The sequence below is a fragment of the Podarcis erhardii genome (assembly GCF_964252035.2).
Source record: "Podarcis erhardii genome assembly, chromosome: 11".
Classification (NCBI taxonomy): Eukaryota; Metazoa; Chordata; class Lepidosauria; order Squamata; family Lacertidae; genus Podarcis; species Podarcis erhardii.
The window spans coordinates 6,772,890-6,789,573 of record NC_138501.1 but is presented as its reverse complement, the minus strand read 5'-3'; the positions used below and the strand labels follow the sequence as shown (position 1 = coordinate 6,789,573).

The following is a 16,684-nucleotide window of genomic DNA, read 5'->3' as shown; positions in this document are numbered from 1 at the left end:
TCTGAAAGTGTCTATTGTCTTTCTTTAACTCTGCTATCTTCTTATTAAGGCATTGCAGTGGGGATGTCCTCACTGTTGTTGTCCAATGGGCTGATAAAAGTTTGTTATTAACTTCCAATCGGAACAAATCCTCTGTTTTCAATTGTTGTGCCTTTTAGGAGGAAATCGAAAGTGATGATACAAACAAAAAGAATGATATAGCAATGAGACACAGGAACATGGAAAAAGGCAACCCCCTCAATCCTAACCAGGTAAGAACTACTTATTTCACCCACTTACTACAAGCATTTCTGAATCTGAATACCAACCAAGCTAAGGGCCAAGCTACACTTCTTGTTATAGCAGACTTCCTCAATGTGGTTTCCTCCAGATGTTGTTAGACTCCAACGTTCATCAGCCCCAGCCAGCATGGCCAACAGTCAGGGTTGATAGGAGTCTTGGTCCAGCAGTGGCAGGCTTTGGGCTTTCAGATTTCAGTGGTGCCCTGTGCAACACCAAAATCCGATGTGCCCCCTCCTCTCACATCTCACTCTCAGTTATTGTTGCAGTGTTCTCTGCGACACCCTCATGGCTTGGCCCCCAGTGCAGGTGAACCAGTTGCACACACACCCCTCAAATCTGCCTCCGAGTTCAGCAACATCTGGAGGACACCAGGCTGGGGGAAGCAGTGTTAAAAAATCTGGGTTTAAAAAAAATATGGGTGGGGCCAGGAGGAGTTTACCCATTCCCACCTGCCCCACAGTCCTGACAACACTCACACACAACTTCCATCTTGCAATTGCTATTGGGGGGAGAATTTTCATTTGGACCATGGTGCAAGGGGAACCTCTTCCTGTGATCATGATTCTGATCCCCTGCTGCTTTCTTTTCCTTTTTAAAATAACACTTAAAGGTGATGGTGTTTTTAATATAACAGCCCTAAACCCACAATATTAGGCAGTGTTAGGCTAGCTTAAGGTCATATATGTGAGCAGAGGTAGATGCCTGGGACTGGTCTGCAGGAAAGAATGGAAGAGAATTTCATTTGTTTGTGTGTTCAGACCCAGAAACCTCCCCCCTAAATAAATTCTCACACGACTCAAAATTTTGGATTGGTTTTTGGCAGAATTTAGGCCACAACTTTATTGATTACAGCAAGTGAGTGGTTGCATAGGCTCTGGTTCGACTAGCTCCCTGCACTGTTGCAGGTAGCGCTGACCCAGGGCACCAGCATAGGTCAGCCAAGGGTGAACACCTGGATAAGCAGAAAGCCAGGAACAGGCTATGTCCACCACCCAGATGTCCCCCTGGACTCAGGCATGGGCACAGCCCCCTCTCAGGGGTTGACCAAACCATGGAGTCCCTGCATTCCTTTAATGGAATACCCTTCACATAGGGATGGCGAGTGCGTTCTCCCACCAGAGCCTATCCGCAACCTTACAAGTTGTGATGATTTGCTACGCAGCAGGCAAAACCCAAATGGCAACAGCCAATCAGCCAAGTGGGGGAAATTCCTGCCGTGCCCCTGTCCCAACGACAGACAACACACGACGGCATAGCAAGGTCAAGCGCAAAGCCCTAAAAGTAGGGAAAGGTAGGTGGGTGTTCCAATGCACGCGCTGAAAGAGGAAGCTCTGGGTCATGTGCATGGGCATAAATAGGTCCCTCGAGCCATTTGGACTGCGCCCCATTGGTCAGATTGAACCCAGCTTCGAGGGACCTACCAGTCAGGTGTTGTGGCTGACCAAATGTTCCCACCCACAACACAGGGTGTCAGTTGTCCAGGTCTCACCGCAGTACGTGCCCTCTTTAAGGTAGGACCTGATTTTCCATCTTGAAGCAGACAAATCTTAATTTTCACCTCTTGGATATGGATTGCATGGTAATTATCCTTCAGATTGTGCACTCAGTTTTGCAAGAAACAGTAGCTGAGGGTGACATGTTCAGGATTCTTCTCTGTTTCTTCCCACCTCTCCCGACCCATCCAGCTTGACACAGACATCGGTATTGAAGGTGACCAGGAAGTGGACAAACATGACTCAGGAGAAAACAAGGACTCTGGGTGCAAAGGGTAAAAAAATCATTCCGAATTTCCCACTACCACTTTCCTCTTCAAGTGAAATGTCACCACATAGATGTGTTCTGTTTGCCAAATCAACATTCAACACCGTAATTCCAAAGGTGTCACTGATGTGCAGAGGCCTATTCCAGAGATCATCACTTGACCTTGAACTTCAGCCAAAACTGTTATTGTTTCTTTCCTCTAAGTAACACAGAGGGATGTATACAGGGCTGCCCCATTTTATTCTAACAAAATCTTGGGAGGAAGAGACTTGGAGAGATAACGACTTTCCCAAAGCCAGAACTTCCAGCATTTAAGGCCCCATATTTTATACAGAATGTCAGAGATCAGGGGGTGGGGAAACTCAGGACCAAATGCAGCCCTCTGGGACTTCCTTTCTAGTCCCTGGGACTCTCTCCAATCTCCAGACCACAACACTCACCGCAGGCTGGAATGTGTCCTTGAACTGTAATAAGGCTTCCTGCCTGCCTGGATAAAAGGCTGAGAATCAGTGTGCCAATACGTTTTTGAGTGGCTGTACTCTGAAGACAGCACCTTACAAATCTGAGAAATGGGTCCAGAGCTTTGGGTCCAGTCTTCTTCCTTTTGGGCTGCTTCAGGAAAGTCCCGCTTCAGCTTGGAGAAGTAGCCTGCTTCAGTTCGGTATTCCTATTCCTCTGTTTGTCTTCAATTTTGTTTGCTTTCATCCACCCTCTTTTGTCCTTCTAGGTGTTTTGAAAAGAAATACGATTCAGCCTCACACTTTTTCAGGAAACATAAAACCAGAATTCGATATGTTATTTATGGAATACTAATAGCAGGTATTTACTGGACATCACAGAAAATGACAATCTCTTAGTTTTATAGAGAGTTAGGATGTGTGTGTGTCTGTTTGAAGTCCGAAATTAATTACACAAAATGGAATAACCTTATTAGACAGCAAATAAAACTTATTTGACGATTGCATACCATGTGGAATAGTAGTGCTACTTATTATTAGGATCTACAGAGGGAAAGATATGATGTACACTTTCATCATCATCATCATCATCATCATCATCATCATCATCATCACATTTATACCCTACCTTTCTTCCAAGGAGATCAAGGTGGCATACATGTTTCTCCCCCACCCTCAACAACCCTGTGAGGTAGGCTGGGCTAAGGGACTGCAGCTGGCCCAAGGTCACCCAGTGAGTTTCATCACTGAATGAGGATTTGAACCCTGGTCTCCCAGATCCTAGTCCAGAGATAGACCTAGTCCACAGTCCCATGAGTTCCAGCCAGTGTGGTCAAAGATCAGGAATGAAGAGAGTTGGACTTCAACAACATCTGGAGTGCCACAGGTTCCCCATCTCTGTCCTAGTCCAACACTCTAACCACTGCACCAAATTGGCTTGATGTGATATACATCTTTTCAGTATAGCTCAGTTGGTAGAGCATGAGAATCTTAATCTCAGGATCATGGGTTTGAGCCCCACATTGGGCAAAATATTCCGGCATTGCAGGGGGTTGAACTTCTTGATGATCCTTGTGGTCCCTTCCAACTGTACAAATACAGTGGTGCCCTGCAAGATGAATGCCTCGCAAGACGGAAAACTCGCTAGACGAAAGAGTTTTCCGTTTTGGAGGCGCTTCGCAAAACGAATTTCCTATGGGCTTGCTTCGCAAGACGAAAATGTCTTGCGAGTTCCTGTGGATTTTTTCCCCTTTTTTCCCCCTTTTTCTAAGCCGCTTATCCGCTTATCCGCTAAGCCGATAAGCCGCTAAAAGCCGCTAAACCGCTAATAGCGCTAAGCCGCTAAGCCGTCAATGGGCTTGCTTCACAAGACGAAAAAACTGCTAGACGAAGAGACTCGCGGAACGGATTCTTTTCGTCTTGCGAGGCACCACTGTACTTTGATTCTTTGAAATCTCTTTGTAAGATTTCAAGAGACTACCACCTACTTCTAAACTTACTACAGTGTGACCCTACACATATCTATTCAGAAGTCCTGTTGATGGGATTTGCTCCCAAGTGTGTACAGGATTTCAACCTAAATTATCTAAATTACCCCAAAAGCTCACTGGAAAAACTTGTTGGCTCCCTGAACCTCCCACATTTTGAGAATCATTGTTAGGGCACCTGCTTTGCATGCAGAAGATTCCATGTTCAATTCATGTTCTCTCTAGTCTGCTGTCTAAGGGAATGTCTGCTGTCTAAGACGCTGAGACCCATTGCTAGTCTGAGTAGACAATATTGAGCTACAAGGACCAATGGGTCTGACTCAGCAGAGGTCAACCCCCAAATGTTCATGCGTTCAGAAGTACAGTTGGTTTGTAATAATTTTAACTCAACATGAAGCCATACTGGAATTGATATCATGATGGGTAAATGAACTTACCATATTTTTCGCTCTATAGGACGCACTTTTTCCCCTCCAAAAATGAAGGGGAAATGTGTGTGCGTCCTATGGAGCGAATGCAGGTTTTCACTGAAGCCTGGAGAGCGAGAGGGGTCGGTGCGCACTGACCCCTCTCGCTCTCCAGGCCTCAGGAAGCTATCCGCAAGCCTTTGGAGCCCGTGGGAGTTCCCGCCGGGCTCCAAAGGCTCCAAAGGCTTGCAGATAGCAGCTTGCAGACCGAAGCTGTTCTAGCTTCGGGGTGGCTGCGCAAAGCCTCCGCAGAGTAGCAGGGTGAAGGCACCCCGCTGCCCTGCGGAGGCTTGAAAGGCTGTCCCTGAAGCCAAAACAGTGAGACGGGGTGCTGCGCAGCCCTCCGTCTCGCTGTACTAGCTTCGGGGTGGCTGCGCAAAGCCTCCGCAGGGCAACGGGGTGCCTTCACCCTGCTGCCCAGCGGAGGCTACAAAGGATGTCCCTGAAGCCTCAAGCCTTTGGAGTGCAGCTGCACTCCAAAAGCTTCAGGGATCTTTGAGGCTGGCAGTGGAGGAAAGCAGCGCTTCCCACCACTGCCAGCCCCACAAGTTCGGGGGGCAGCGGCAAGGCTGCACTCAGCCTTTGCGCTGTTCCCCGACCTGCTCTTGAACCTTGTTTTAGAGGGGGAGAACAGGAAAAAAAATTCTTATTCTCCCCCTCCTATGGTCTGGTGCGTCCTATGGTCCGGTGCGTCCAATAGAGTGAAAAATACGGTATGTTTCAGCAATATTGTTTTGTAAACCCCTTTTTGTAATAATTCTCCTGGAGCAAATACATGTTCACACTGTAAGTTGTAAAATGAAGTTATCAAAGCTGGCTGTTCATTCCTACCTTTTGCACTTGGATCAGTAAGGTGTTTCCTCCCACCTTAATCTTTAATGAAAACACAACGAAGAGAGGATTGCAGAAACGCCATGCATTAATCTCACATTACCCCACATGTAGGCACTTGCCTCACAGTGCACAACAAAGCACACTTTATTTATTTTTATTTTTGACCATGGGAGCTAATATTTAAGGATTCACTTTCCATGTCTCTAGCTATTTGCATAACACAAGCTCTGGGGCAAATAGTGAGAAATATATGTGAAAAGGCCTCTCTAAATAATTGGTTCCTTTTCATCAGCACTTCTGCTGTTGTCTGAGGGACTTGGGCACTTGTGTGCAAAGGAGAAACACAGACCTTATTTTACTGGTGATCGCAGAGACTTCCTCATTTAAATATACCATGGGAGGAAATGAGCCAATAATGTATCCATTTTACCAAATCATGAAAGTCCCTCAATGGGAGCCAATTCTGTCTTAAATGATCACATTATATTACAGAATAAAGACTGGCTTTGCTAAGTCATGGCTTTTCTTTCATTAGAGCCTCTGGCTCTTCCAAAGCTCTTCCACGAACCTCAAAATAGCTTCCATTCAAATGACTGAACCTACCCTGGACCTACCTAGGACGTGGGTGGCACTGTGGGTTAAACCACAGAGCCTAGGATTTGCCGATCAGAAGGTCGGCAGTTCAAATCCCCGTGACGGGGTGAGCTCCCGTTGCTCGGTCCCTGCTCCTGCCAACCTAGCAGTTCGAAAGCACATCAAAGTGCAAGTAGATAAATAGGTACCACTCCAGCGGGAAGGTAAACGGCATTTCCGTGCGCTGCTCTGGTTTGCCAGAAGCGGCTTAGTCATGCTGGTCACATGACCCGGAAGCTGTACGCCGGCTCCCTCGGCCAATAAAGTGAGATGAGTGCCGCAACCCCAGAGTCGGCCACAATTGGACCTAGTGGTCAGGCATCCCTTTACCTTTACCTTTACCCTGGACCAGAATACAGATTGTGGTCTAACAGGTAGCTGGCCTGCCCTAGACTGGCCAGGTCTCCTTGAAATACTTCATGATAGTCTGATAATCTACAGTTCTTGCATTATCCTCTCCCTTTCACAAGAACAGAGACTGAAGCACTATGAGTGGAATTCAACTAAGTTTTATTCAGAGTAGATGTGGTGTTGTTTTTACTTACCGTATTTTTCGCTCTATAACACGCACCTGACCATAACACACACATAGTTTTTAGAGGAGGAAAACAAGGGAAAAAAATATTCTAAACGAAACAGTGGATATATGATTTTTGTGGTTCATGCTGTGGCCACAGACATGTGATTTGACGGTGAGTTTGGGGTAGCCCAATGCAAAAATCCTGAGGATCCCTGTGGATCCATGCTTTGTAACCACGTTTTGCACCACTGCGGCCCCAGGCAACAGTGGGTGCGTGATTTATTTGGTGCAAACTGTAGCCATGGACATGCTATGTGATCTGATGGTGAATTTGGGGTGACCCAGTGCAAAAATCCTGAGGATCCATGTGGATCCGTGCTTTTTAACCTTGTTTTAAGTGGCTTGCTTTAAAGGAGCCAACCGGACAGGAGCCGCTTACACTCGTATAAGCGGCTCCTCTCCTCTCCCGCTTTGCTCCTTTAAAGAAGCAGGCTCTCTGTCCCTCTCTCCTCCCCACTCAGCGGCTCTTCTCCCACTTTGCTGTTTCAAAGCGAGCCACGGAGGAGGGAAGGAAGGGAAACCTTGGATCCTCTGCTCACGACTGCAGCAGATCCCCCCGCCATCCGTAGGCATTCGCTCCATAACACGCACAGACATTCCCCCTTACTTTCTAGGAGGAAAAAAGTGAGTGTTGTGGTGCAAAAAATACGGTAAATTATAGTAATTATTTCCAAATGTGCATCTATATATATAAATTAGCATGTGAGAATCTTTTGTCCTTTTTAAAATGTACCTTTTGTGTGATATGAAGGTATGTGGTGATGGGAAAATGTTGCACTTGGGGTGAAGCTCTCAACTCTTCTCTGATCAGCAACAGAGAATTTCAAATAGATACACACATATCAACAAGTGTAATGTGAGCAAGTCTTCTTCTAATTTTCTTTGTCAGTGAAGCATGGAAATTTGGCTTAGTTAAACATTAGATGTGATAGTGTGAGTGGTCCTTTCTGCTTTGATGGGTAAGGATGCTTCCACCATCCTCCCTCCTCAATAATAATAATAATAATAATAATAATTTATTTAAACCCTGCCCATCTGGATGGGTTTCCCCAGCCACCTGGGGCAGCTTCCAACAGATTATTAAAAAACACAACAAAACATCAAACATAAAAAGCTTCCCTGAACAGAGCTGCCTTCAGATGTCTTCTAAAAGTCAGATACAGTAGCATCTCGGCTTACACGTAAACTTCAGGTTGCGAAAGTGGCAAACCCGGAAGTGTTTCACCTCGTACACATGCACAGAAGCGCTCTACCATGCTACGCACATGCGGAGAAGTGGTCTGCCGCCACACACGCACATGCGCAGAAGCGGCCCCTCAGGTTGCGGAAACCTAGTGATCCACCTGGAGCTCCAGAAAGGATCCCGTCTGCAACCGGAGGTACCACTGTAGTTGTTTATTTCCTTGACATCTGATGGGAGGGCGTTCCACAGGGAGGGTGCCACTACCGAGAAGGCCCTCTGCCTGGTTCCCTGCAACCTCGCTTCTCGCAGTGAGGGAACCGCCAGAAGGCCCTCGGAGCTGGACCTCACTCTTCCCCGGCATTCCAGCATAAGAAGCTGCCTTAAACCAAGCCAGATGAATTGGGTCCATCTAGCAGCTAGATTCTAGATCAATGCTGCCTACAGTGATTGGCAGCTTCCTCCAGGATTCTTTCCCCAGCCTCAACTAGAGATGTCAGGGATTGAACCTAGAACCTTTTGTGTGCAAAGCAGTTGCTCTTCCACTGAATGCTTCCCCAAGCATTTGCTTATCTCAAATGGAAAGGAAAATTGCGTCAATAAGTGCACTGGCTTATGCAAGTAGCACTGTTTGAAGTGCTGTTTTCCAAACAAAGGCTTGGATAATTATAGCAAAGATGTTTGAGGATTTTGTTGGGAGAGGAAACAAAGGAGGACAGGAATTGTATGCAGTGGGCATGCCTCATATATGGCATATCTGATTTATGACTATGCTTGTTTCCATGACAGCTTATCTGGCCATGGTAATTGCGGCCTGTATCTTGAATTTTCGCAGAGCTTTGGCCCTTTTTGTACTCACCATCCTGGGCATTTTCTTCATCTGCTGGGACTTTTTGATGGCCAGATATGAGGACAGAATCGCAGAATCGCTTTCCCCTTGTGGAAAGTTTCTGGATACCCAATGGTTTTGGCTGAAATGGTAAATATTTTGGTTTCCTTTCTTTGCAGATGAGTTAGTTGCTCTAGCTAATAATCATCACATAATGTATTCATTGAAATCACACTTTGAAACCACTTTGATTTATTAATTTTTAAAGAGGCAGGGAATATAAATGCAGCTTTATGAACACCGAGGATGGACCTTTAGGTATTAGTTCTTGGTAAATGTTAGTGCCTTCTTAACCCTGCAGAAGTCTAATTCAATATATATAGCCATAAGATGGGTAGGCAAGATATGGCAACATTTGAAGCCACCTCTGCAGCTGTCTTTTTTCACAGCAGTTTGATGTGCGGCACTTAGCAGATTTCAGTGTTTAGCTCATTGGTATCGAAAGGTTATCAAAGTCCCCCTAGGAGGGAACCTCCTCTATTCACTCCCACAAGGAGTAGTGATGGCCACCAACTTGAATAGCTTTGAAAGACACATTCATGGACGATAAGACTATCAATGGCTACTAGCCAGGATGATGCCGCCGCCCTCCACTGTCGAAGGCAGTATGCCTCTGAATGACAGCTGCTGGGAATCACAAGTTGGCTGAGGTGCTGCTTTGGGGCAACCCATAGACACCTGGTTGGCCACTGTGAGAACAGGATACTGGGCTAGATGGGCTTTTGGCCTGATCCCGCAGCCTGTTCTCAAGTTCTTGCGTTCTTAGCAAGAGTAAGCCAGACTAGTTTTCCCTTGCTTTTTGGCAGCCGTAAATATACCGTATGCCTTGTCTTGTTTGTAGGTAAACAGGGAGGAAATATAGGGGGGGGGTTGTGTGTTGATGATTTATATCTGTTTATTTGTTTTAAGGTAATTGTAAAGTATTTTAAAAACATTTATGTGGGATGAAACATAACCCGAGAGGTCGGCATGCCTCTCAAAGGTCATGTACCACTGAAAGATGAATGCCTATATTCACGCAAACCTGCAGGTGGCCTTAACATTCTGATCTTATGCATGTTTTCTTGGGAGCAAGTCCCACTGAGACCTTAATCCTAAGAACATATTGTTACACACACTCCAACTGATGAGCAGAAGGAATTCACAGGAGTCCCAGCCTTGGGTTGGGTTTTGTTGGAAAGGAGGTCACTGAAGCCTTATGGAGTCTTTGTGACATATGGTTTATTTTCAAATATATAGAGAGTGAGCATAAGATGGAAAGTTCACAGCACTGACACTCTAATAGACCTTGCCACACCATTAGGTTTTTAGGTGGAGCAACAATACCACAGCCTTGGATTCTCACAGACAGCAAATGAGGCCTTTGTGTGACACGTGCTCTTGCCAGGGGAGGGAGGGAGGCCTAGCCCCTCATCTAAGCATCACCTGCTATGATAATGAAACTTTGGACCAAGTTTACGTAACAAAGCCAATCTTTAACAGACCTAGATAGTGGCATTAATTTAACAAAGAAAGCAGTTTGACCATACCCCTCAACTGTCCTGGCAAAACTGGGATGTCCCTTTTTTTTTGCAAGAGCCCAGCGCCCACTTTGGGCATAGTCATCTCATGCCACTATCTCACCCTGAAAAATGACTTTTTCAGGGTCGCAATCTCATGCAGTGCCCAAAAATGGGTGGTTTGGGGCACTGTGCTCTTGTGCATGGTCTCTTGAGACCATGATCTTATGCAGGTCACATGACTTGTGTGGGAGTGCAACCCTAGAAGATATGCACCCAGGTTTTTCACCTGAAGGGCATGGTTTGACTATTTGAACAGTCTTTGCAGAAATACTATCTTATAGATATAAAACACAAGCTTGAAGAAGCCCCCAAATCCATTTAGTCTAACCCCAAACTTATTGCACTATGCATGGCATTATATTCTTAATCTGCATTGATTTCAATGGGATGTAAGCATCCTAAGCTATGCATAAAAACGCGTAGTTGTATTTTTGGTGGAGTTTATTGCTTTCTTAACCTTCCTGGAAATAACCTCAACTCAGACCTTCATTGGTTGGGAAAGAGCCAAACTAACCCCATCCCTTTCAAGTAAGAATTGGGAAGCATACATTTCTGTCTCTTGTGAAGATGGCACAACCTATGCTGACCCAAAAAAAACTGAGCAAGGTTCAACCAGCCATCTGTTGTGACCTGCATGACAACCCTCCTGCTGTCACACCCTAAGGCAAGTAGCAGAAACAGGAGAGTGATTGAGCCTGTGGTGGGCAGCTGTTCACAGAGATGGCGGGCTGCATTTGGCTTAGCGTATGTGCTTTGTGAGGAAGGGTGGTACCAGAATAGTGCTTCTGTTTTGCTACTGAAAGTGATTTGTGGTTGTTCCAGATTTACCGTATTTTTTGCTCTATAAGACTCACTTTTTCCCTCCTAAAAAGTTAGGGGAAATGTGTGTGCGTCTTATGGAGCGAATGCAGGCTGCGCAGCTATCCCAGAAGCCAGAACAGCAAGAGGGATTGCTGCTTTCACTGCGCAGCGATCCCTCTTGTTGTTCTGGCTTCTGAGATTCAGAATATTTTTTTTCTTGTTTTCCTCCTCCAAAAACTAGATGCGTCTTGTGGTCTGGTGCGTCTTATAGAGCGAAAAATACGGTAGTTTTATTGTGCCCCATGGTGAAAGGCATGTAACCATTTTTTATATAAATAAGTTGCCTAAAGCTGAAGGGAAAAGAAATTTCGACCAAGATGATGGTTGTAAATCTTTTTACCTAGGGCAGTGTGGATATCACTAGCAGCTGCCATCGTGTGCTGGCTTGTCTTTGACACTGCCAGACAAGGAACCAACCAACTCATTTCCTTTGGCGGCCTTATAATGTATGTCTTCTTGATGCTGATCTTTTCCAAGTACCCAACGAAGGTGAGTCCTACATTTGTTTTGTCTGTGGCTTCATGTACTAACACTACAGACTTGGACCCCTGGCGAATGAGCTTACTTGCAGCAAGATTCCTAAATAATTATGTATCTGTTGCCGACAAATACCCAGTTTGGGAGTCAAAGGCTTGATGTGAGTACTTTTGATACAATTTATTAAAAAACACTCTAGGCAGATGCTTTTATCTCCTATGGTCACAACTGGGCCAGGTCACTCAGAAGGAAAAGATTGGGTTGCACCAGAATCTTGAAGATGCAGCCTAAGTTTAAGAGGGCTGAAAATACCCTAAACCTAGTCAGGGCTCCGGAAACATATAGAAACAAGCCACAGAATATGCAGAGTTAGCCTATCTTTCTGGAAGAATTAGAGATAAACCTAGGCAAAACTTCATTTTAGAATGGGATCATTAAGAGATACTTTTAAAATAGTTGCTGCAATCTGAATACGGTAATAGCTTTCGAGTAAACTCTGGAAATTTATATTAAGAAAAAAGATATGAAACACTAAATAGTGTGTTATGAAACAACTAAACAAAATCAAGCAATATTAAAAGAAAGAAATATGGAAGGGACGGGAAGTCAGATGTTCGTGAAGGAAATTTATTGCTTGAAAAGTATGTACTTTTTGTGGTGATTGATGTTTTTTGACGGATTGGTAAAGATGATTATGAGTTTTTGTTGTACAAATATAATTATGAACAATAAAGCATAAAATAAATAAATAGAAACAAGCCACAATGAAGAACACAGCGGAAGGTTCACCAACATACCCAGAAATGCCAAACTGCATCTTTAATAGAATCCAGTGTCCTCTTCACCTTGTTTTATGAAGATCCCAGCTTTTGAGAGTTCTGGTTTGGGGGGGGGGGAATACATCATCTGCTACAATCATCTCTGCTATGATGACAATAGAAGGTTGTTCTTTGATCACCAAAGAAGATCAGTTAACTCTGATTTTCGCACCGAGAACCAAAGCTTTCATTGGAATCATAACCTTAATCCACTGCCCTAGTTCACCACAAGTCACTGAGCTGTTTCCTAAGATTTTTAAGTCTCTTTGTATATGAGGAAATAAGCAACATAGAAGAGGAACTGCATACAGATACAATTCTGATAGTTAAACCACTTTTCTGGAACAATTAATGTCTCGATTGTAACCCATAATCCTCCACATAGTATTCCTAAAAACACCAAGTGATAATAAGCCAGTCATCTTGTGTTTTCCCATGAGTCTTATTGCCCCTAATGGGTCAGTTCTGTTACAATGAAATCCAAACCTGACCCCATTAGCTTTAAAATAGTTGAGATTTATAATCTGGGAGAAAATCGCAAAGCAGAGGATAGAACTGTTCATAGTGGGATACTTCATATTCTAAAATAAGTATGTTCTGGAAGCTTAGATTGTAAAATTCTTCCAAGTGGTCAAGTATCAGAACCACAAAACACGAATATACACATGTGCCTTTAACAGGTTTTTTCCCTTATACAAGAAATTTTAAGCCGTAATATATAAGATATATATGGCAAGGTGTTAGGAGTTCAAGAAGTGCATTCTAGTCCCCTCCCTTAATTCTCCTGTTCCAATTGTCAGCGTTGTTATTGAGCATGCTCAATCTTCAAATAACTGTTTTAGGAAGGTGTTTTCTTCTGGTCCCCTTAGTTTTAAAACGTTTTTGGTACTTCTGCAAATCATGGAGTTTCCCTGTATCTGTACATTTTGCTTTCATATTTGTTAGTGGCCCTGTTTGGATGTAACCTTGTTCATGCTCAGCACCTGAGATTGCTATTAGATTGGTCAAATTTGCATTCTAAATCCAGTGCCTGTCATTCTTTTTGCTTTCTTTGTTTTGATGCATGGCTAGGTTGTCTGGAGACCAGTAATTTGGGGGATAGGATTACAGTTTATTCTTGGACTAATAACTTTGAGGACAAAAGTAGGATTCGATGCATTCAACTGGCTTGGTGGTCAAGTGCAGGTAAGCCATTTTTTTTACCTATATGCATCAGCAAGAAGAGCTGTGTGGGTGGCTGCGGGAGGGGAAAGAGAGCCCATGTGAGTGGCTCCATGAGGAGCTATCCCGAAGTAGGTTTATCTGTCACATCCTGGGGTCTGAAGCATACTCTCCAACGTGCTGCAGAAGAAAATCAGGATGTGCATCTTTGGGGGCTATGCAAGTCACATGGCTCACATGAGAACACCCCCACCCCTCAAACACACGTCTTTTGGGGCTGTGACTTTTGGGTGATAGAGTGACTGCTGCTGGTCACGTTAAAGGGGGACAGAGAAAGAGAGAGACCTAGATCTAAGTGATCCATCCCATGGTGGACAAGAAGGCGGGTGATGGTGGTGGGGAAGAGATAATCTTGTTAGGATATTGATGTTCCATTCCACCTTAAAAGGAACAGGCAAGACTGTTGTGTGTCACATGCCTGTTTACAGTCCAGCACAGCCTGCTGGGAACCTCCGTGTGCATAGCTTTTGTTTTTGTGCTTCCTGCTCTTGGACACGAAAGAGAGCAGACATGTATTCTTTGTCCTGAACTATGCTGAATAAAATGCTTGCAAATACGCTTTACATATGCCTCTGTCCGCTACTTCCATTATGAAGAGTTATTCACACTGCTGATTAGAGTGTGCTCAAGTTTCTGAAGGCTTCTGAAGCTATGAGTCACTGATTGATGCTGTTCCAAGGGAGACCAGAGTTCGCCCGGCTGCCGGCCAGTGGGCTGGAGCCAGCTGGGGGCCTGTGACTTGCCCCCATTCCCTGGACGCATCCCAACAACACTCACTAGCTCAGTGGGGCAACCCCAAACATCAGCGGAGGTTGACTGAGGAAACCCAGAAGTAAGCTTAGAACAAGCAGTGGCACCGCGGTGGGAGCTCACCACCTGATATCACACTGCCGCTCAAGGAGCTAGGTGACATGTGCAAGCCCCCAAAAGGTGTGTCTTTTGGGGGCCTATTCTCATGGGAGCCAAAACAGGATACCCTGGGATCCAATCGGACGCCAGGATGTCTTCTGTAATTCCAAGGTGTCCTGCTTAAAGTGGGACAGTGGAGGGGTTTTCTGAAGGGAAGCAGCAAAGTAGATCACTTTGATGAGACCTCAGACACATTCCCATCCAGCAGAGAATCAAAGTGATGAGATTTATGGCTACATGGCTAAAGAGTTTATTTCTAAGCTACGCAGACAAAAAACACATCCTCTCTCTATGAAAGCAGAGAGCAACTGAACAAAGGAACAAAGGAATAGGAAAGCACTAACGTCACATCCGTCTCCCGTGAGACTTCCAACAGCCTGGAAGGTGTCTGGAATGTAAACAGAGTCCTGTGACTCCAAGCAGCTCCACAGTGGCAAAACAGAAACTAAGATACACTAGGAGTGAGGAACCTTTGGCCCTCCAATTACAGTGGTACCTCAGGTTAAGAACTAAATTCGTTCCGGAGGTCCGTTCTTAACCTGAAACTGTTCTTAACCTGAGGTACCACTTTAGCTAATGGGGCCTCCTGCTGCTGCCGTGTGATTTCTGTTCTCATCCTGAAGCAAAGTTCTTTTTATAAAGATTACCCGCTGTGGGATCCCACAGCTAATTCTCCCCTGGTCTCCTTGCTGGCCCAAGTAGGACTAATTTAGCCAGCTAGACCTGGTGATCATCTAATGTTTATTGGATGGATTTCCCCCCTAAATTGATTTTTTATTTTATTGTTATTCATGTTTTATACCATATTTTATGCTGTTTCTTTGTAGCATCAATTAAGTGTTTTAAATTTGTTGTTAGCCGCCCTGAGTCCGGGTATAAATAAAAATTTATTATTATTATTATTATTATTATTATTATTATTAACCTGAGGTACCATTTCTGGGTTAGCGAAGTCTGTAACCTGAAGCGTCTGTAGCCCAAGGTACCACTGTATGTTGGACTACAACTCCCATCATCCACAACCATTGACCTTGCTGCCCAGCCTTCATGACCAATGACTGGGGATGATGGGAGCTTGAGTCCAACAGTGTCTTGAGGCCCACAGTTTCACTGGTCTGGATTCACACCTGTAACCATTTGGATAAATTAAACATACAGAAATATTTTCTCTCCTGCCAGGAAAAAAGTCAGGTGAAGAAATAAGTGCAGGAAGTGCAGCATAGATTATTTTTAGGAAACAAGGAAATGTACTGGACATGAACCTGTGTAAATTGATACAGTACCTGAAGGAGTTGTTTATGGTGAATGATGTTCATTTATTTCAAACTACTAGACCTATAACAATGCAGCTCTACAACTCTTGAACATTTTCCATTTGCTGTTCAGAACAAGTACATTCTGTTACATTTCTAAAAGCAGTAAGCTAACCACACTGACATTTAACTGGCGGCTTCACAATGCTTCCATCAGTTTAAAACCATCAGTCCTCTACCTTTTATACTAGCAGCTGCTTTTGTGGGAAGGGAGTGGAAAGCACTGCAAACACACCAGCAACTCTCTGGAAGACCCAGGTCCAAACACTGAGGCTGCACAATGACTATACATTTAAAGCACTGTTGTTTGGATCAGGAAAAGCTCAGGCCAACTTAACACAAAATAAGAATGACGATGGCCACTTCTCTTTGTACTCTGATGTGATGGAAATGCTGTATAAGAGACTTGAGCATCATTTCCAACTGGCTTTGCATGTGCAGGGATGCAGAGCAGGAGCAGGATTAGGATTCTGCCTGCAGGTTTAGAAAGCCTCATTGAGCTCAATAGGATTTACTCCCAGGTAAGGTCCCATCCATACGCTGTTTGTCCTGTGATTTCAAGTCATGAGCCCAAGAGGCGGTTTTTTGTTTGTTTTGTCCTGCCACTTTCCCCAGGAAAACTCACTCTTTACTGCTAAATCGAAACAAATGCCAATCTGGCTTTCTGTGGATCAATATTTGTTCTGATTAAGCACTAAATAGTGGGTTTTCCAGGGAAATGGGTGGGAGAAAAAACAACAACCCACCTGTCTTTGTGAGTGGAAATCACGAGACAAACGCAAGTATGGATAGGCACACAATAAGTCTATGATTGCATCCTTAGCCAGTCATCAGTTCACCCACATGTATAATCTCTGGCAACATCTCTGGCTCCACTAGGTAGTCCCACTGTATTATTCTCAACAGATCCACCTACTGAGGCAGACCAGATGGGACTAGGGATGGACGGGGG

General features: G+C 44.6%; 1 protein-coding gene across 3 annotated transcripts in view; it reads left to right on the top strand.

The window, feature by feature from the left end:
* SLC28A3 (solute carrier family 28 member 3) overlaps nucleotides 1-16,684 on the top strand; it is a 52,742-nt gene that overhangs the window by 10,087 nt on the left and 25,971 nt on the right. For 2 of the 3 annotated variants that reach the window (XM_081880991.1, XM_081880993.1), the window contains exons 2-7: nucleotides 159-251; nucleotides 1,968-2,050; nucleotides 2,771-2,862; nucleotides 8,472-8,661; nucleotides 11,339-11,483; nucleotides 13,361-13,474. In XM_081880991.1, coding sequence (XP_081737117.1) covers nucleotides 159-251; nucleotides 1,968-2,050; nucleotides 2,771-2,862; nucleotides 8,472-8,661; nucleotides 11,339-11,483; nucleotides 13,361-13,474 — 717 coding nt within the window. The remainder of the gene's footprint in view (nucleotides 1-158; nucleotides 252-1,967; nucleotides 2,051-2,770; nucleotides 2,863-8,471; nucleotides 8,662-11,338; nucleotides 11,484-13,360; nucleotides 13,475-16,684) is intronic. The other variant, XM_081880992.1, reaches the window with a different exon arrangement.